Source organism: Pimephales promelas, chromosome 6 (genome assembly GCF_988280905.1).
Source record: "Pimephales promelas chromosome 6, fPimPro1.hap1.1, whole genome shotgun sequence".
Classification (NCBI taxonomy): domain Eukaryota; kingdom Metazoa; phylum Chordata; class Actinopteri; order Cypriniformes; family Leuciscidae; genus Pimephales; species Pimephales promelas.
Window position 1 is genome coordinate 38,367,129 of NC_142774.1, and position 22,323 is coordinate 38,389,451.

At 36.8% G+C, this 22,323-nt stretch overlaps 1 protein-coding gene across 1 annotated transcript; it reads left to right on the forward strand.

Annotated features, from left to right (window-relative positions):
* The first annotated feature begins 589 nt into the window (after window positions 1-589).
* On the forward strand, window positions 590-18,163 carry ndfip2 (Nedd4 family interacting protein 2). The gene is made up of 8 exons (XM_039648337.2): window positions 590-819; window positions 7,856-8,018; window positions 9,914-10,044; window positions 13,124-13,211; window positions 15,210-15,334; window positions 15,432-15,498; window positions 15,863-15,968; window positions 18,064-18,163. The coding sequence occupies exons 1-7, from the start codon at window positions 784-786 to the stop codon at window positions 15,964-15,966; spliced, it is 714 nt and encodes a 237-aa protein (XP_039504271.2). The 5' UTR covers window positions 590-783; the 3' UTR covers window positions 15,967-15,968; window positions 18,064-18,163.
* The last annotated feature ends 4,160 nt before the right edge of the window (window positions 18,164-22,323 follow it).

Sequence of the window (22,323 nt, forward strand, 5' to 3'; positions counted from 1 at the left end):
AAAAAAAAAAAAAATCATATTTAATTTACAGTCCACAATCTTTGCATTATCTGTCCAGTAGATGGAGATATGCATGCTTGATTTCAGAACTGCAATCTGGTATAGTTGTTGACACCACAGGATCACTCTTTGACCTTTCAAATATAATTATCACAGATAAGAAATAAATACTGAGATAGAAATCAGTCAACGCAACGGTGTCGTCAACATTATGAAATTAATTTAGGACAATGTTTACATAACTTTTCTAGGCAGGTCACCTTGAAGGCCATGTACATTACAAGGACAGATATTAAAGGGGAAAAGGTGTAAACATCAGCCAGTTTTTCCAAAAACACACAGAGCTCGAATTACATAAAAATCATAGCCTATATACCCTTACAACAGAATTCTAAAGTTTATTTTTCTTAAACTCCCTTCATTAACTGGTGAGAATATATAGGCTAGCACTAGTAAACATTTTGTAAATATAATTATATGTGTTTACCTCTGTAGGCCTATATCAATAAATAAAAACAGTTTGACGTCCCCAGTGCGACGTCACGGTTGCGTCATGGGCATCTCCTCCCTCCTCCCACTCGCTTTCTTTCTTCACTGTAGGACTCGACCGCATCTCATGACCGTTCGCGTTAAATCATGTCTATTGAGTAAATGGGGAGAAAAAAATAAGGTCTCCGTCTATGACTGATCCGTTCCATATCTCAAGTAAGATTGGGAGCTGCCTTTAATTTGAATTAATCAAGGTTTTACGGTTTTATTCGCCGCTGGCTGGGCTGGTCGTATATGAAAATGGACCAGGCGGCGAGCCGCTACCAAGTGGTAAGTCTAAATCACGCATCGTTATATAAGTCGATCAAATATGTCATGTTATACAATAGACGGACATGTCCGAGCTGGTGCTGATTACTGTCATTACCCGTGTACCGTTAATCGTAGCCTACGTGACTTCCGCATCATCACATCTGCACCGCGACAAAGTACCCGGCAGACAGTTCACACAGGACGCGTTTTTTTGCGTTGAAATAAGCAAAACGTCCTTCAACTGAATGGACGCGTTGGTAAAGTTTCTTTAATAATCTCGCCCTAATTTAAAGCAGGCTCAAGAACGCGTCCTGTTTGAACGCCTCCTAACACATCTGGATGCAAGAGACAGTGGCTATAACCGAAGTTCATTATATTTTGTAGCAAAACCACAAATATGCCATCGTTTCACTTTGCAATTTGTAATAAAACCATGGAAATAAAAATAATAAATCAATTTAAAAGAATTTTTTTAAGTAATCCACTGGTTAGTCCCGGTTATGCTGTTGTTTAATGAAATTTCAGACATATATTCAATCAAAACTCTCAAACTATTATTGTTCATTGTAATCTTTTATTGTTGTTCATTTTAGGTAGACAATTTTAAGATCTGTCCAGGGACAACAGATGAAAAATAGCCTTTTGGCTAATTCTGGTGCATTTACAGTAATGTCAATTAATGTAGGCTACATTGTCCCTGTCAAATAACTAACAAAAAAAACAAAAACTCGACATTTTTCAAAGTCACATGTTACGAGGGATTTATTCGGTAAATGAGTCTCAATCGTAGTTTATGTGAATTTGTTTTTAATCTGATATCCCAAAATTCCAAGAAGCCTGCTATTGGGTATCTATCTTCAGGACAGTAATGGGAGTGGCCAGATCAGTGGGCGTGGCCATAAACGGAGGGGTGTTCTCGACCGCGTTACCTGATTTGCCCACTTCACATTGAGGCTAGGGTTTAGGGGTGGGGTCGGGGGAAGGGCATCATTTTCATTGGATGATTTATAAACAACCACCTGTTTGAAAACACCCACAAATAATTACTCCATAAGTAAATTCGCATAAGAGTAGGTGGATTGAAACACAACTAGTGTGTTAGTCCAAGTTAGTTTGAGTTGTCTCAGGTGCTCTTGGAACTGTCGACATAAGCACATTTGGAATGTTAAAATACATTTTTAGCTGTTGTGTGATTTGGGGTGCTCAAACACCTTACAATATCACAGGCATGTTTGGATTATTATGCATTTTGAAGCGCTTTTAATCATTCAGACACATTTTGAGGTGTTACAGGTGCATTCAAAATGCAATTTGAGTTGTCACAGGTTAACTTGCAACATTTAAAGCCACATAGGCAAATTATTGTCATTATAGGCATGTTTTGGGGCCCTCAAATGCATACTGAGGCATAGTTTGCACGTTTAAATTGTACTCATTTTAAGGCGTCACAGGCCCATTTTTAAAATAAAAATATTAAATCTTAAAATAAATGAATACAACAGATTTACTATTTTAGAATATTCGGGAACAACTTGATTTGCCCCTCTAAAAAGGTTTTAAAGAATTGTGCTGGGGAATGTTCAACTACACACTGAGCCATAATAGATGATTTTGGGGAAATTGGGGCATTCATTCAAATGCATTTTGAAGCTCATAGACATGTTGAGCGCATTTGACATTAAATCTTGAAGCATCACGGGTGCGTTCCAACTCAATGGGAAAATATGGTGCACTCTGAACCTTTTAAGGTTTTGGGGCGTTCAAACGCATTTTGGAGCGCCACAGACTCATGCTTTGCATTCCAATGCAAATCCAATGTGTTCAAATGCAGTTTGAGTCAAATGAAGTTTTAAGGTGACATAAGTGCATTTTAAAATGTGTTAAAAAATAATTCAAAAATGAGGATTGCTGCAATTGGGGAAGCCACTCTTTTTTAATACATCATAACTGATGGAACGCAATAAATGTTATCGTTATCTTGCGTTTGGAGGCGGATGCCTGGTGTTCGCGAGCGCAATAATGTGAGACCGTTCGGGGAGGTCATTATTCCCAACCAATTTGATGACTTTGCCTCATTCATCTCAGAATAACTAAACCAACATTTGAGATGCTGTGTAATGAAATGAATCCACTGCTCCAGTTATGCTGTTGTTTATGATTAAGAATGTTTGGACCTAATTTATTTAGTCATACATTTAAAGCCACATAGTCACTATTTAGTCTGTTTTGGGGCCCTCAAATGCATGCTGAGGCATCGTAGGCACGTTTAAATTGTTCTTACAAATTGAGGCGTCACAGACCCACTTGGGAAATTAAAATGACTCAGAATGTTAAAATGCACTTTGAGCTGTTAGATTATTCTAATGCACTTTGAGGCATTATATTGGCATGTTTGAACTTTGAACGCATCATAGGTGTGTTTGAGGTGTTCAACAAAGTTTTAAAGCATTTTAATCATGTTTATGTGTTGTCATTAGTGCGCTTGGGTGTGTTCAAAAACATTTTGACACATCATATGTTTGGGATATAAACACATTTTGGAGCATTGCAATGCAGTTTGAGGGGTCATGGTTGTGTTTGGGACGTTGAAATGCATTTTGAGGCTTTGGGTGCAAATGTAATGTCCTTTTGGTTGACAGTTCACTTGGTTTTCAAAGAAGTACAACCTTCTAATGTATCACAAAGAATGCCAAGTGCATTATAATCACAAGTTTGTGTGTGTTTTCCACCTTGAACAATAGAGAACTGGCCCTGTAATGTGGATCCAGGGCCTTTTGTTTATTATGGAAATCTGGTGATTCACTGCTCAGTTGGAAAGTATGTGAAGGTTCCCAGAAAATAATATCTTTTTATGCAAACACCTTATAAAAATGACCTTGTTTTTTTTGGATTAGAGTACTTTGTGTATCACAAAAAACAAGGGCAGCTTCTAGTTAAACATGTACAGAGTTGTTGTGTACTGACCACACAGATTGTAGACTTTGGATTTGATAAATGAGAGTAAAAATCTGGTTCTTGGTAAACGCTTATTTAACAGGGACTAAGGCTGATTGTAGCCTTCACTTAAAGTTATTTTATGCTTCATCAAAAACCCTGTCATTTTCTGGTCTCCAAGTCTTGGTAACAAGGAGAGCTCTATGATATATTTTCATTTTCAGAGAACAGCACAGCAACTGATACTCAATTCCTGGAGTGCTGAGTAATCAGGACTGCTTTTCATCATTTCTAGGAAAAACTTAGAATGTTGCTATAGCAACCAAATGTGTAATAGGGAATGTGAAGGTGACGTCACGCAGTGTTGCATTATGGGTCTGCCGCCATATTTACAGGATCGCGCACTATCCCGCTGTATTTGTTATTTGTCTTTGGATATTCTGTCGAGATTTTAATAAACGTCGATATGTTGTATTCTGGATCAGTATCGATTGGTCAACTGCTTCATGCTTGTGTCAGAAATGTTCGCCGCTTTATCGTAACCACACGTTTCTACACACTTCTTAAACAACTCAGCGCAACACCCCCTTTTTGCAAATGGGTGGGAATTATTTAAATGAGGAATATTGTGACATGTTCGTTCCTAGAAGAAAACTCGAGACTACAATGGAGGCATTTCAGGAGTTCAGAAACAGTGACACTTATAGATATTTATATAAAGGCTAGATGTCTCACGGCGGAGTATTTATCGTCATCACCGGCGGCCATCTTGTCACAGACAGGCTTTCTGGCGGGCTCTGTGGTATCTGATGTAAGAAATACTCTTATCTCTCGTTGAAATCTTGACGGATTTACTAACGGTTTGGTTTCTTACAAACGTTATAAACGTGGCTATAATTCTGGATGATTATTTAGTTATACACTTATTATTCCTAAGGTATGCAGTATTATAACTACATCTCTGCCGTTTATAACAAACCAGACCGTTTGAAAATCGGTAGAAAATCGAGCAAGTTACGGTGATTTAAAAAGTACATGCATCATTAAAACAATGTTACCAGTGAGCGAGCTGCCTGTGACAAGATGGCCGCCAGGTGCTGACGTCGATCTCCATTGGCCAGCAGCGTGGACGAGATATCTAGCCTTTATATAGATATCTATGGTGACACTGTCACTGATATAATAACTCCCTTTTGAGGGACTTTCAAACACTGATTCTGTGCAGTCTTAGCCATAACACAGATAAGATGTACTAATTATCTCCATTCTGAAAGTTCCTCAACAGCCCATTGTAAACCACTTGAGATACTTTATTTGTCTCTGGCCAGTTGGTGTGTTTCTTTAATGGCAGTTCAGTTTGTCTTTTGTTGTTCTCAGTGCAGACTAGAGAGGAACCTGATTCCCCATTGGCCCGCTTTGTCCTTGATACGGCTTCATGTGTAATCATTCTCATGTGAACTTGGTGTGCAACTGCAACAGATCCTGAGCATCATTGACAAAATATCTTATCTCGTAAAATGTGTGGTCAGTACTGCTGCTCCCTATACTCAAGAGTATGCGTGATCGCATATTTGAAAATCTAAAACAATCGTGCATTCAGAAGCGATTTCAATACGCTAATTTCACGCAGCCGCCATTTTGAAATCGAAACGAGGCTCCGGTGGGAAGAATCCCGGAAGTACAGATGGACAACAATGCCTTGGACCACCAACCTGGAGGGTGGAAGCTGTCACCATTGGTATTTTATGCAACAAGTATATAGCCTGGGAAAACCCGGACAACTTCCGACTTCCAAGTTAGTCTGGCAAAGAGCTCATTCAAGCCCATTTCCAATCCGCCAAAATCGAGGCACCAATCAGAAACGTTGGGGCGGGCTTTACACAATGACGACAGCGCTGGGTTTTGAAGCAGATTTTGTAGCCTACATTACAAAGATGGATGCCGCCGTCGAACATCACTCGTTCGAATCAGCTATCGCGTCTGTTTTAAGCGATTTGAACGCGTCCTTTTAATTAAAAACCAAGCAGACAACAGACAACTCTGCATACGTCATCTCCTTCATCGCTCTGATTGGTTTTTGGTCTATCCGTTGGTGACGCTCCCTCTGGAAATGATTTGTCTATGACGCTTTACCAGACCATAACTCAGTTACAACTCAGAATGGTCTGGTTTTAACCAGGCTAACAAGTATTGCTAAATAAATAGAACATAATTTACTAACGAGACCTACCAATCTGCCATCTTTCTAAAGTCATTTTCACTCTAATTTGGTTTTAAATTTTAAGTGAAAAAAAAAATATAGTGGAATACTCCGTTAATGGCATTTCATATTTTGTCTTTCATTTACTATTCATGTTTGTCTTTCTTCAGAAAAAATAGTCCAAATTAACCATTTGAGTCGGTACCTCCGGTTGAGTTGACACGGAGATACCCTATTGTGACTAAGAGGATTGTCAATGTAAGTCACTGAATAACTGCCACGTATGCAAAACAGACTAATTTCACCAGGTCGAATCCCCTCATGTCTATTTGGACGGTTACTTCTTAACGACACTTCAAACAGGTGCAGAGCCTTGTGCCTCAGTCTTGTGGTTTGCATTACCATCGCTCTCCTGTTACTGTGTGAATCTCGCTGTTTGCTAACTTTTTTTGGCAGACAACTGTGCATCTGATGTGCCAAATACGTCCCCTGCAATCTTGAACTGTCAAATTACCATTAGTCCTCAATGCCTGGAAGACATTTTCAGGTTACTTCATGAATATTAAGAAGTAAGGCTCCTTTTGAACTGAATGTTTAATTTTGTTTCAACACCTTTTTCTTGAAGTTTAGCTTTACAGATTGTTTTGTTGATTGCTGGGAGAGGGCAGTAAGGTTATGCCTCCCTAGAGTCCAAGTTGTTGACGTGTTCTTAGCAGTGTTAGATGATATCCTCCCTTCGTTGAGTACATCATGGTGTCATTTCACCTAATGCAAGACACAAGACCTTGTCAGATTCGACTAGTTGCGATTGTCCTTTCTTCTTGCGATTTAGCCTATATCTGAGTGAAATGGCTTCTCGAACGAAAAAAAAAATTGTACGGTGGGGATTGATTGGATGGTTGTGGTTTGCTATTGGTCAAGCTCATGTAAGTGACAGGTTGTCCCACCCTCACGCTAGTAAACAGGTAATTTTTTTTCAACGAGAGGCATGAATAAAAAATGTGAAAATTGTGAAAATTTGTCTTTGACACTAGTGATAGATACATTCACCTCAATACTTAACAACCAAACAGAGAATTAACAAAAATATACAATTAAACACTGTTCCTATGGAAGCTTGTTTCCGCCACTGAATAAAAAAAAAAAGAGATATATGTAGATATGAAGTCAGAATTGAGAGATATAAAGTCGCAATTATGAGGAAAAAAAGATTCCTTTATCTCACAATTTGGGCTTTTTTTCTCACAATTGCAAGTTTACATCTAGCAATTCCGACTTCATTACACAATTGCGAGTTTATATCTCGAAATTCTGACATCTTTTCTCAGAATTGTGAGATATAAACTCGCAACTTCGCAATTGCGAGTTTTCAGGCCAATTCTAAGGGGAAAAAAATACTAACTTTTTCCCCCCTCAGAATAGTTTATTTCTCACAATTTTGACTTTACAACACGCAATTTCAACATTATATCACGGAATTGTGAGAAATAAAGTCAGAATTACGAGATGTAAACTCGCAATTGTGAGAAAAAAAAGTCAGAATAATGCTATAATTCTATATAAAGTCAGAATAATGAACGCTATAATCCCTACCGATCTGTTGTATCACTTTAGAAAATTATACGATTTAGGATAATCACAGCCATTGGGACAAACTATTATTTTATACACGTTTCTTCTGGCCAAAGGAATTCTGTCATAATGATGTACACTGATAAATCATTTAAAATAAACACTGCAAAGATCCATTAAACAATTAGAATTAGTCCATTTTGATTTCCTGGTGTGAGGGAGGGACAACCTGTCACTCACATGAGCTCGACCAATAGCAAACCACAACCATTACCAATCATAAAATGTAGAACTTGTCACTGAAGTAACGTTACTTAAGTCTGAACGTTTGTTTCTGTCCTTCCCCAGTTGCACAATGAAGACGACTCCTCTGAAGGGGCTGCCGGTGGCGAGCCGTCCACATCGTCCCAGGCCGCTGCCGCTGAGTTAGGCATCAGCAACCCCGCGGTGGATACGGATGCTCCGCCCCCTCCATATACTAGTGTGGCGCTCGGAGCAACCGCTGCACCAGGTACAAAAACTTTTTTCCAGAGCAAGGAAGGGAAGCAGGAATTCTAGACAAGAATTAATGTGTATGCATGTCAATAAAATAGAAACGTTTTCAATATGCATTAATGAAATGATACATCAATTGCCATTGTTATGACACAAACAATGTGGATTCTGGAATAGAAGACCAATCACAGTTCAGTATGCAAATATTACAGTGTCATTGTTGTTGGTTACAGTTAGACACATTTTAATGTACACTACTGTTAAACAAATTTGGGGTCAGACTCAGTAAGTTATTTCTTTTTTAATTAACACTTTTTTGGATGCATTAAATGGATCAAGTAAAGACATTTACAATGTTTCAAAAGATTTCTATTTTAAGCAAATGCTGTTCTCTTGAACTTTCTATTGATCAAAGAATCCTGAAAATAATAAATCTAACTGTACTTTCACACCGCCGCCGACTTCCAAAGCGTCAAATTCCTCGGCGTCGCGTTTTGAGCGTCAATCTGAAAGTCGAAAGAAGCTCAACTTTATGGTAATGAGCTATGACGCGGTTCAGCAACGCCAGCAACCAATCAGAATAAAGACGTCCTTCACTCTCGCTGATTCTGAACATACGATGTGAACTTTCGTTCCTACCAAAACATTAGTTCAGAGAAAATGGAGGAGAAGCTGATAATCTCCAAGTCCGACGTTTTCTTCGCAAATACAGTAAAGAAGCACCAAACACACCAACTTTTTCTACGCGATTTTGCCATAATGATCCAGTGATACACATTTGAGAATGAGCGCAACTTTTATTTGAAATATTTACGAACGCTCGTTTTAAGCGGGAATTAATTTGCTCACGGTGGCAACGATTTGACCAATTGCACTAATGCAAATAATAATAATTATTATTTTCGACCAAATGTGACCGAAACGGTTATGAAAAATGTTGTCATTATAAAAGGTTTCTTCAATGTATTGCTTGTTTACTCTGTTTATTACATTTCATGTTGTGACACTTCTATTCTCCCTGCAACGTCTGAGCGTTCAAAGCGTCAACGAGCTTCCCCGTGCTTTTTGATAAGCGTGCTTGACAGGGCGGCCAGAGCTTCTTTGACCAAAGAAGTCGGCGACGGTGTGAACGTACGGTTAGTCGAGGAGTCTAAATCTAATAAATGTATAAGTTTACAGAAAAATCAGCGTATTAGAATGATTTCTGAATGATCATGTGACAACTAACTCAAATTTGCATCACAGGAATAAATTACATTTTATATATATTCAAACAAATTTTTTTTTTTTAAATTGTAATAATATTTTACAGGATTGCTGTTTTTACAGTATTTTTGATCAAATAATTGCAGCCTTGGTGAGATTACAACACCTCTTTCAAAAACATTACAAAAATCTTACCCCTCCCAGTGGGAGATTTTTACACTTTACTATACAGGGGTGCGTTTCCCGAAAGCATCGTTAGTCAACTATGGTCGCAAGTTCCGTCGTTACCAATAGAGTTCAATGGAAATTGCAACCAACTTGCGACCATAGTTGGCTAACAATGCTTTCGGGAAACGCACCCCTGTGTGGTTGCTAAGGTTTTCTTGATGGTTGCTAGGTTACTAGTTATTTTCCTAAGTATAAAGAGCCTCAAGTTCTTTAAGATATTCGGATGAAATTCTCAGTTGTTTTGCCTGTTTTGTCATCCACAAGGAGAAACTTCTAAGTCCGATCCCTGCAGAGCTTGTTTGTTATGGGTTTCTAAGTATGAGAATAATACAATATTCTCAATAGTAAATATAACAATAGTGATTTTTGACTAAGCAATATCAAAACAGCGCTCCCTTGAAATACTGCTCCCTCGGAATACTCATAGCTAGAAATGTGTGACGTATGACCTGACCTGTGCTTTTTTTCTTCTTCCAGAGAGCACATATCCAGGGGAATTTCCCGTTCCTCCACCATACAGCGTTGCCACTTCTCTGCCCACTTATGACGAGGCAGAGAAGGCTAAAGCAGCAGCCATGGCTGCCTCGGCGGTGGAGGTCATTCCACGAGTGAGTATCTCATCCATCACGCCCACATGTTCTGCAGAAAGAAACTCCCAAGTCCTCGACTCGCACAATTTTCCACCACGTCTTCGGTAAAGTTCAAAACAGTCCCTCGAAGGAAGGATTATTGCTGTAGTAATGCTGGTATGATTTGATGACGATTAAAATGAAATGGGGCATCTTTTGATTTGATTTTTAAATGGTGTCGGATTAGCTTTTAACAGTAACATAAGGAGAACCTTTTTGAGGATGTGGTGTGCCATATAAACCATGACCTAAATAGAGAATCCCTCAGATACTCTGATTTCTCTGAGCTCAGATCAAGAAGTGTTATGTAATGTGGCCCCAAAAAGTATTATTTGGGCAGTCTTAAGAAGATAAATGAATGTCAAACAAAACTCACATCTGCAAATAAATTATGCTTTTCTCAGAACCAACTTCCTTTTTTTCTCTCTCTCAATGACCTCCACACAGCGTTTGTTTAAATGAAGTCTTAATTTACTACTTGCTAAATAAAATAATAAAAGAGGTATGCAGCCATAAACATTTATGCACTACCATTTGAAAGTTTTGAATCAGTAAGATATTTTTTTGAAAGAAAGTAATGCTTTTATTTGGCAAAGATGAATCAATTTGATCAAAATTGACAGTATAAAGACATTTGTAATGTTATGATTCTTAAGAAATCATTCTAATATCCTGACTTGGCGCTCAAGGAACATTTATTATTATTATTTTGTAATTGCAAAACGAGGACATGAGAGAGAAAGCAAGCACCCAAGTGCTCGAGCACTGTTATGAAATCACTAGAGAAACAAAGAATGAATTAGAGCGTTATTCTAGACTTTTGCTTGTTACACAACCGCTACAGTTCTGAGCTGCGGTAGCAATGTGGAGCTGGGCTGGCCGCTACCATAGGCGTAGGCTGAATCATAAACGAGTTGTTCATAAAAAAAAGGAACATTTGGCCATTTACTCACCCTAATGTCATTCCAAACCCCGTGAAACACACATAGAAATGTTGATGCTGTACAAGAGTAATTCATACAATGAAAAACACTAAGTAGTCTTGCAGTCAGATACGTCTTAAAGGGATTCTTCAGCTTTGTATTAGTAGAAAACCTCTAGTATTTTCGAATTATCATGCTTTCCACCCTCATATCCCCCTGAGATGAGAGATTTATGTATTTTTTGTCTGGAAAAAAATCTATTTTACTATTTAAAAATACTATTTAAAAATAGCGGGTTATTCTGAATACACCATCTGGTGCGTGTAATGATGACGCAGTGAATGGTGACAATTTTCTCTGACCAATCAGCAGTCGGCATTGTTTTCACGTGATATTTTAGTATCGCCATAGCTCGCTCAGAACCTCGCTGGAGGTGGTACAAAAAATTACCCGAAAGCAGGAACAGGTACAACTTTTACACAGTGGAAAACCAAACAAAGGCGAGCCGAGCAGAGCCGAGTCGAGCTGAGCTGGTAGTGTTGTGGAAAAGCGCCAATAATGAATGGCATCTGTAGAACGCAAAAGCCGAATCGCTGACATTTTGTGCGATCTCGAAACACATTTTCGGGCAGACTCATCATGGAGACTACTGCGCTCTGTTACCGGTAGGCGTGGCCTCCGAGGGCAGCGAAGCAAGTGCATTCTGGGAGTTGTTGTCTTTCATCCACATAAGCCAAAAATACAATTTCTGGCTTTTCTCAGTCTGGAAAGCTCCAAATTCAAAAATAATTTCACAATTTCTATATAAATGATCCATTTTAAATGCACATTTATCTTTCCAGAGATGAAGTATCCCTTTAAAGGGTAACTAAACCCTTGGTCAGAGCCTGACTCCACCCACTGGCAATATTTGAAAATGCTGAAAAAGTGGGCTGACCCCAGCGGAGATAGAGGGGATGAAATAGATGCTAAAACACTCTATCCTGATCGTTTTCAATACTCACAATCCCAATTCCTGACTCCCTACAGTGGTTTTGACGACACAAGATGGTTTTTGTACTGCCAAGGGCGTAGATCGCGCGGAGAGCTGAAACCTACGTACGTCACGAAGTGCGGAACATCCAATAGAAAAATTAAACTGCAGTAGCCACCGTTCAACCTGAAGAGGGCAGCACTAAGATGTTTTTACACCATATATATTGTAGAAATAGAACACTTTTTACACAAATGTCAAGAAAGTTACTCGAATCAATGACTTGTATTAATAAAGATCCATTCTTACAGATAGAATAGAAAAAAAAGTTGGTTAAGTGTTTAGTTACTCTTTAAGTACTGTATTTCAAAGTAATGTAATGGCGAATGTCATTTGCTGAATTTAACGGGTTTTTTTTAGATGCATTTATTTGTCAGCCTTAAATGATGTCATTGATGTTGAACCTGCTGCAATTTATCTAAAGGCACCATATGTGTGGCACCATTCACGATGTTTATGCAGAGACATTATAGAAAACAGCAACCTCTTTTTGTGGTCATATGGGTTTGGAACAACATGAAGTTGAGTAGAAGACAGATCTTTTATTTTCTGTTGAACTTCTTTAAAAGTAAAACAAAAAAAGGGATTTCCCAGAAAATCTGCCATTGAGCTAAATGCTTAACCTCAAAGTTGCACTGAAGGGCCTGTCCCTGCTGCCAGAGTGCACTTAAAGCGTTTTTGGATCAAAGTGTTTGCTGAAAGGAAAGTAATCAAGCTTAGAAAAACCACAGAATTAGGAGTTACATCACCATGTTGTTGTCTTTATTTTTATTTTTTAAGTGTCTTTTTGGAATATAAAGTGAATATATCAATATTTAAAGTGTATATATCAAGTTTTTTGTTCATGCATTAAAACAGAAGTTATTTAGTCCTTCATAAGTATTTTCCACCTGCTCCCTAACCCTTACTTAAACACTGTATTTGCTTGTATATGTAAATGTACTGTGATATGATTGGCTAACATCTACATATAATTTTTTGTTGGTCCAGTTATGTAAACATTGTCTCATTACAACCATGGTGATCTTTGAGCCACTTCTACCTTCTAATATGCTTCGAAAACACTAATGAATGTTTCTCTTTATCCATCTACTTAAAAAAGGATGAGGATTTTCCGGTTCGGGATGACTTCAGTGATGCTGATCAGCTGAGGGTGGGAAATGATGGAATCTTTATGCTGGCCTTCTTTAGTAAGTCAAGTCATGCGGACTGTTTACGGTACACACACGACACGTTCATGTTTGGATTAACCCTTGTGCTGCATTAGATTTTCAACACCGTTGAGTGCATTAAGGACCAAAAATGGCCACATATTAAACATTGCCTAAAATATTATATATTATTATTATTTTCCACTTTTACCAAGTTAAATCTTTTAACCAGCATCAGTCCTCATCATAACTACCAAAAATGTATTCAATTTAAGGATTTTAACCCTTTAATTACCAGTTTTGTTTGCGAAACCATCTATTTGTATAAGAGGAAAAAACACAAAAATTCAATTATTTTCAATAAACTAAATGCAAAGAGAAAACTTTAGATTTGGATTATCACAGTCCCACTTTGCAAAAAATCCCACTTAGCGCGTTAGAGACCAAAAATGGCCACCTATTAAACATTGCCTATTGCCTAAAATAAGGTGCATTTCCACCCATAGGGAATAAATATGTAGTGACGTCATCTGGTGGAATACACTATATAATGCAAATATAATGCTTTTGCTTCAAAATGAAAGGATGTTTGTGCAAAAATCATGTTTCATGTATTACTGACAGCCTCAGATTTAAACAACGTTTTAATGGGTTTCAATGGGCCATTTTTGGTCTTTATGGTACTGAGTGTTACTATTTGATCTACACAGTGTGTGTTATACATATTTTGCAAAATGGGATCACATTTTTTACATGTATCCAAAAAGTCACAATTTTGCCAAATTTCATACCATTTGCATTAAAACAGCCAAAATGGTCAAAGAAATTAAACTGCAAAAGACCAAAAATGTCCCTAATGCAGCATAAGGGTTAATGATTCTAAATTTCATTCATGCACAAACATACAATTTAGTAAGTTTTTTTTGTCAACCTTTTAGCATATGCATATATTATATTTTAGATAAGCATAATTAAGAACGCAGTTGCTACATCCAAAATCACATGCATCCCTACTATACAGTAGGTGAAATACATAAAAAGCCGAATTCACAATACTCATACCCGGATGACCTACTACGTCCAGTGAGATTCCGAAGTGTGCATACAATGGACACTTTACAATCCCATGAGGCCACGGTAGAGGATTTGTGAATGAAAGCCAAGTGACGTAACTGATGCTGGTAGGTCACTTGACAGTGACAACATGGTGGATTTAGTACATCCGGATTAAATTAATACTACATACATTCATACCATATAGAAAATACTGTGTTAGTGCTCGCAAACTAATAACTTCAAAACAACGACCTTCTCAGGAGAGTAAGTGATTTCAGACGCAGTGTTTGTGTGTTGACCAGCTCCATTAGTGCTCTCTGTGCGCCATCTGGTGGTGGTGTGATGTATTACACGTCACGTTATTCCATACCCAGTAAAGCATCACAGTCCAGTCATGTTTAATGAATGATTAGTCGCTCTTTCATTAGTAGTAGTAGCACTTATTGATCCCAGTTGGGAAATTAAAGTGCATTAGCAGCAATAGTGCTCACAATACACACAAAACATACTACACATATTATAAATAAACATAATCTTGTTCGAAGTTTAAGAAGGACAAAATAGAGTAAAATATAAATAAAAACCTGTCAAAAAGTAAAAGCAGTAATGCATATTAATGTCTGATAATGAACTACATTAAGTAAATAATTATTTTGTATATACTGTATATAAATACACACACACATGCATGTATATTTAAGAAAAAATATTATTTATATATAAAATATTTATATATAATATAAATTATATATAAATCTATATACAGAATATACATGAAAATATTTCTTAAATATATACAAGCATGCGTGTGTATTAATATTTATATACAATAATTATACACGGTGCACCCACATATATTATGTAAACACAAACTTTTATTTTGGATGCGATTAATCGCGATTAATCATTTGACAGCCCTAATATAAATATATTTGATGTCACTTCTCCTTAATGCAACACTTTCTCTGTTTCTGTATCTAGTGGCTTTTCTATTCAACTGGATTGGGTTTTGCTTGTCTTTCTGTTTGACCAACACCATTGCTGGCCGGTACGGGGCCATCTGCGGCTTTGGACTCTCCCTCATCAAATGGATCCTCATTGTGAGAGTGAGTCTCTTAATTAGTTTAGTGGAAAACTTAGTGAATCAAAGATGAGTGTGAATTCAATCAGCGTGAAACTCAATGGTTTTATTCTTCTTTTCAGTTTTCAGATTACTTTACTGGATACTTCAATGGGCAGTACTGGCTCTGGTGGATTTTCCTTGTTCTTGGTAAGACCTTAAACATGAACTATTTTAACCCTGAAATAAAAGTCCTGAGGAGTTTTGTTTAGATTCATTCGCCAGCCATCTTGTCTATGGTACTCTAGCGCCATCTGCTGGTTCACTGACTACAAGACGACATGACTTTAAATTCAAAGTGGAACTCAAAATTTGTTAAATGCAAATAATATTAACAAACTATAATCTTTGCATTAGTGAACTTGCTGCTGTGATTAGGCTTTAATGGATTCCGATATTGTGTGAATTAATATGCTCGCAGTGCCCTCTTATATTCTTTTTGTGGATTTTTAAGTAGGCATGCTATTTCGAACATCTAGTTATTGACCTATGACCTGTCTTGCATCCACTCCAGGACTCTTGCTGTTCTTCAGAGGATTTGTGAACTACCTGAAAGTGCGTAACATGTCAGAAAGCATGGTGTCTTCACTCCGAACCCGCTTCTTCCTCTTGTACTAGAGGTGAGGATGTCATTAAACGAACACACGCACATGTTGGGTTTTATAATGATTTTTATACTGTATATTCTATCCCCTTATACTAACCCTACCTATCATAGAAAACTTCCTGCAATTACTTGGTTTGATTTTAAGCCTTTTTCCTCATGGGAACCAAAAATGTTTTTCCCACAAGGACAGAAAATTGGATAAGGAATGACAGTGTAATTGATTTGTTTTATTCATATAATCAATTAAATCAAAGATAACTACTTTTAAAGTACTTATTAACTTTTATAAATCACTTGCAGATTATATCATACTTCAATGCAAGAGTTTTCTACTATTTGATATCAATCTAAAGTTTGGTTTAGCTGTGTAAAGGGATGATCCATCATGCTCTCCTGTGTTTCTACTGTTTCAGTAGTATCTGATTTTTTTTTTTTTTTTTATGTGGTTAAATATTTGGCTGCTGTTACTCAAGACTTTAATTTGACACTTGAAACTGTTGCTGACTGCATTTTTTTAGTGTGTGTGTGTGTGGTGAGCCTAATTACTATGGCTGTCATGTTATTTGTTGCCTTGAGAAGGAACACTTCCTATTCGGTCAGGTATTGCCTAATATGCATAATAACCAAGCATGGAAATAGCAGCCAAAATGTGTGTTTAAAACATTGCATGTGAATAGAACTGGACGATGTAGACATAACATATTATCATTTAATGTTTGCGAAATCTCACATACATCTGTGTATGTATGTATATGTACTCGGTCTCAACTAACTTTCTAAAAATAAAAACAGTATATATTTCCCTTCTTATTTAGTCTGTCTTTGTGAAATGTGCCTTTACTGAGGCTGATTTATGCATTAACAAATTGGCTTGGCTTGACTGAATTTGACTGATTATGTGTTTGGTGCAACAAGTGATAGTGACTACACTAGTAGTGTAATTATTGCTGAATTTAGTAGAACTAAACTATTTGTTTGATCATTTTTATAATAACTAGCTTCACGTATACAGTCAAAACTACAATTTCTTAAAATTTGTATTTAACACTTTACTTGAAGGGGTGTGCATAAGACTAACATGACACCTTTATAACCATGTTATAACCTGTCATTAAGTGTCATTCGCTCAGTTATGACATGTTTAATGCAAATATGACATTGTTTGGGATGTCTTTGTTACTTTAACCAATACATCATAACCTGTCAGTGTCTTTGTCATGACAACTTGACATTACTAAGACAACACAACCGGTCATAAACATGACATAGCAGATTAATGATCAAACTTAAGAAACCACCTAGCTTTATTGGTTAACATTACATTAAACTATCCGGTGGTTGGTTTTGACATTGGCTGTCATGAAGCCATTATAACTTTTTAATGACAAATTCAATTAGTACCACTGTAGTTGAGGTCACGAAAAATATTCACGACACAGTTATAATGCCTCATGACAGCCAATGTCAAAGCCAACCACATGCCAGTTTAACTTCATTTTATGTCAAGTTGTCAAGACAAAGACATCTCAAACAATGTCATATTTGCATTAAAAAAGTCATTATTGAGCGAAAGACACTTACTGACGGTCATAAACATGCATAAAACTTCCTTCATATTCATAACATGTGTCATGTCATGGTTATGAAGGTGTCATGGCAGTTAAAAGTTACAAATTAAAAAAAAATTATATTAATTCAACAGGATATAATAATGTCATGGTTGCATTAAGTCGAGAATATGAAAGCGATCATTTTACTAGAGTATACATTTGTTTTATGTCATGTATCACGCTAGATAAAGTAGTTTATCTAATATGTCTCACAGCAAAATAACATGATTTGTGTTTCTTTTTATATAAGTGTAAATACACTTCTTACCCTATTGTGGAAGTGCCTTTTATTAACACAATTTCCTGGCTTGAATTTGTGCCAAAACAACACAAGATCTGATTATGCCTTTGTTAACTTGGACATGCAAGCCGGATGTAATTTGCTTCATTGATAATGGCTCTCATAACCTTGCTTGTATGCAGTTTGCACAATGAAGGCCATCATGGCAAACCTCCAAAAAACAAGCTTCACTCTCATTCAACTCTGTCTCTTTCAAGGTCGCCTCACCAAAACATTCCTCCCTAATGTGAAATTCCTTGATGATTTGCAACCCGTCAAATGAACTGGACTGGATCCCACTGAGGGGAAGAGGAAGAAGAGAGAGAAAAAAAAATAAAATAAAGCGAGCGTCTCTGCCAAACGCTCTGAACTGAACTCGGTAAAAATGGAAGGATTTTCTGAACTTTGAATGAGTGCAAATCGACTCTTAATATTCAGTTTCACATCATTACTTCCCAGTTGGCCTCAGCCCATAAATTTCTGGTTTATTACTTCGAGAAGACAAAAAAAAAAAAAAGATTCCCACACGTTGCATGCAGAGTATTGGATTTGTGTGGGTCGAACAAACTGCAAAAGATCCCTAGAAATATGCAGCCAAGACATCCTATGCAATGTCTTCTACCAACATGGATTAGCTGTCTTAGATGATGATGATGATGATGATGGAACTAGACTAGTTTAATTCTCTTTACTTTGTTGCACCCATAAGGCCTTGGCAAATTGAATTGCATTGCAGTATTAATATATACCAAGTTTAGGTAGAATTTGCTTAATGGTCAAGCTGGTTATGTAAAGTACAACTGCACCGTTTCTCTTCTTCTTAAGTTTTGTCTAGCTTAACTTTATAGTAAATGATTAAGTAACTTCATTGATGTGTTTCAGACTGGAAATGGAATTTGTACTTCTCCTAGAATATATATTTGCAGTGCACCTTAATTTTCCCTGTCCACTTTTTTATTGTTATTGTTTGTTTGAAGTTGTCACCAGTCTAGATGACTTTAGTTACTTGAATGCCTGAATGCTACTGTCATTTGTTATAGTACCGTAATCACAAGCCTCTTCAGCAATATCGGATATTACAAGAAATGCATGGTTAACTCGGTTACAAAAGACTAATCCGGTAAACAAAAAACCTGAGAAAAAAACAAACTACTTACATTTATTAAATGTATGTTAAACAACCAAACTATTTTAGTTGGAATAATGATTTTGGATATTCTCTGATTGGCAGAGATGATTGTGTGCTATGTTTATTCTATTGTCTTGCATAATGCCAATAAAATTCAAAATCCTGGGTACATGTTGTATTTGGGCCTGTTGTTTCAAGTCAACATGACATCTTAGGCTGCATTTACACTGAAGGTCTTGCAAATTTTGATTTGTTGACTATATCTATTTTTTTTTTTTGCTTTTGTTGATGACCAGCTTACATCTTCTTTTAAAAGTGACCCATATCCGATATCTGCATTTACATACACTTGGTGACACAACCCTAGGTAGACTGACCTGGAGAAGCTTAGGCTGAAAAGGATAAAAAAAAAAAAAAAAACGGCACAATTTGCATTGGAAACGGATGAAATGATAAAAACTGTTGCTTACTGCACCAACTTTAAAGGTCAGCAAAACATTGGGTCACTCATTAAAAGTTTATTAAGAATTTGTGTGTGCACATGTTTTTCTATAACGATGGGGACTGAAAGGAGTTGTTCACTTTTAAAAAACTTTCACTGATAATTTACTCACTCCTGTCATCCAAAATGTCCATGTCTTTCTTCTTTAGTCGAAAAGAAATGAAGGTTTTTTTATGAAAACAGTCCAGGATTTTCTCCATATAATGGACTTCAATGGGAACTAAACGGTTCAAGGTCAAAATGAGAGTTTCAGTGCAGCTTCAAAGGGCTTTAAACGACACCAGCCGATAAATAAGGATCTTATCTAGCGAAACGATCGCTCATTTCAAAAATAAATAAAAAAGTTTAAGTTTTATAAGCACAAATGGTCACCTTGCTCTGTTCTGTGATGCGCGTTCGTAATTCTCCTGTTCGAACTCGTTCATCAAAATGAATAAATCTTTTTTTGAGTCATGACTCAAAGGGTCCTAGATAAGACCCTTATTCATCGTCTGGTGTCGTTTAAAGCCCTTTGAAGCCCTTTGAACCATTTGGTTCCCATTGAAGTCCATTATATGGAGAAAAATCCTGGAATGTTTTCATCAAAAACCTTAATTTCTTTTCGACTGAAGAAAAAATGATATGGACATCTTGGATGACATGGGGGTGAGTAAATTATCAGCAAAAGTTTTTTAAAAGTGAACTACTCTTTTCAGTCCCCATCGGTATAGAAAAACATGTACACACACACACAAACTCTTAATAAACTTCTAACCCTAACCCTAACCCTGACCCATTTGCATAACGCATTTCCAGTCGGCACATGGTACAACTGTTGTGGACGGCCTTTTTCCGGTCCTTTATTCTGGATTGCTCACAATCACACACATACACACACACACACACACGTATATATATAAATGCACACCGTGGTACTGAAAAATTACTATATTCATATGCCATTGGTATATTTGCAGTACTCCAAGGCAGAGTCAGAATTGTTTTTATTTTATTTATTTAATCATTTTTAATAGATATAAATTGGTGTTTTTTTTATTTAGTCATTTGATTCCTTATTTTGTTGTTCTTGCATAAAATATGCAAAATATTGCCTATTGTATAAAATAAACTGATGTTGATTTTATAGGCAACAAACTATATAATCATGCAGATTGAGACTTCATTTCAATGATTTATTTTAAATAAAAGCAAGATGTACAAAGTTTATACGGAAATATTGCCCCTTAATAAAATGTTCTCTTTTCTTTTTCTTTTTTTTTAAATTGATGTCTTTGTTTCTTTCTAGCAGGAGCAATACAAAGCAAATCCTGTCACATGTATCCATTAAAAAAAGAGAGAATGAATGGATGTGTGAACTGCAGTGTGTGTTTGTGTCAGAGAAAGCGCGAGAGCTATGCTGACAATTGCTGTCGGCAGCATTTTCAAAGCCTTTTTTTCTGTTCCTGGCCACGTCTAAACCGAGTAATGCACCCACTGGCCTCTCCTCCTCCTCCTCCTCCTACTCCTCGAGGCTTTCCGGCCCAGCGGGTAAATAGTGGCTCTCTTAAGCTCCGGCACACCTCCAGTCCCTCCGCAGCATGCACAGGTACAGATAGGAATGTCAGGGGCTGGGTCTCAACCTGCATTCACAGCCTGCCTGTTATTTTTTGTTGTTTTTTTTCCCCTCCCATTAACTCTGAATTGCTGGGCTTTCACACTGTTGCACGATGCAACTGAATGAAATCAACAAATCAAGTTTGGTCATATCATATCACTCTTCATTTGCAGTGCAGATGCATTGTGAGGAATGAAACCCAGTCTATTTTGCAAACTAGCTTTGCAACTAAACTAGGTCGCTGCATCGATCCAGTTTTGTCGCACTGAATGTAAAGGAACGATGGCTTGATCTCTCCTGCTATTGCAATGCAGACAGATGCATTGATTATTAAGGAGTGATCTCTTTGCATCGAATGAAAGAAGGAAAAACTAAACTATAACCGGGGTGCAGTTATTTTTTTCTTAGAATTGCATGATAAAAACCTCACAATTGCGAGATATATATTTGCACTTCTGAATTGTTTTCAGAATTGTGAGTACCTTGCATTTGCTAGTTATAACTTAAGTCCAATTCTGAGGAAGAAATACTCACAATTAGGAGTTTATATCACCCAATTCTGAGAAAAATATCAAATGCGAGGTGTAAACTTGCAATTGTGAGAAAAAAAAGTCACAATTACCTTTTTAAGATTTTTTTATTCTGTAGCGGAAACAAGGTTTTTTTTTATACTATACTGTTGGTTGCCAGTAGGGGTCACCACTAATGGGTTGTTTCTGCATCTTGTGCTGCTCATTTGCATAAAGTTAAACTCTGCTTAGATTCGTTATTTTGTTAACAATCGCTATCGCTCATGTCACCTCAAACTCTCTTTGAAAAACAAAAAGCTTTTGGTTTTGCAGACATTTTTACATGACGAGCAGCACAACAGTGCAAAACATGCCATGTCATGTTTTGTATTTCCTTTTCATATGTGAATTGTAACAATTTTTTTTTAAATCACGTCTATTGCGACTCTATATCAAGCAATTCTGATTTTATTACACGCAATTTGACTTTAACATGCAATTGCGACTTTATATCATGCAATTCTGACTTTTTAACACAATTGCGACTTTCTATCAAGCAATTTTGACTTTATTACACGCAATTGCAAATTTATATAACGTAATTTTGACTTTAACATGCAATTCTGACATTATATCAAGCAATTCTGACTTTAACACAATTGCGACTTTATATCAAGCAATTCTGACTTTATTACACGCAATTGCAAATTTATATAACGTAATTTTGACTTTAACATGCAATTG

Coding starts and splice junctions, on each gene's coding strand:
- ndfip2 (XM_039648337.2), top strand. CDS start 784: ATGAAAATGGACCAGGCGGCGAGCCGCTACCAAGTG. Junction 15,335..15,431: donor AATGGATCCTCATTGTGAGA/GTGAGTCTCTTA, acceptor TCTTCTTTTCAG/TTTTCAGATTACTTTACTGG. Junction 15,499..15,862: donor GTGGATTTTCCTTGTTCTTG/GTAAGACCTTAA, acceptor CATCCACTCCAG/GACTCTTGCTGTTCTTCAGA.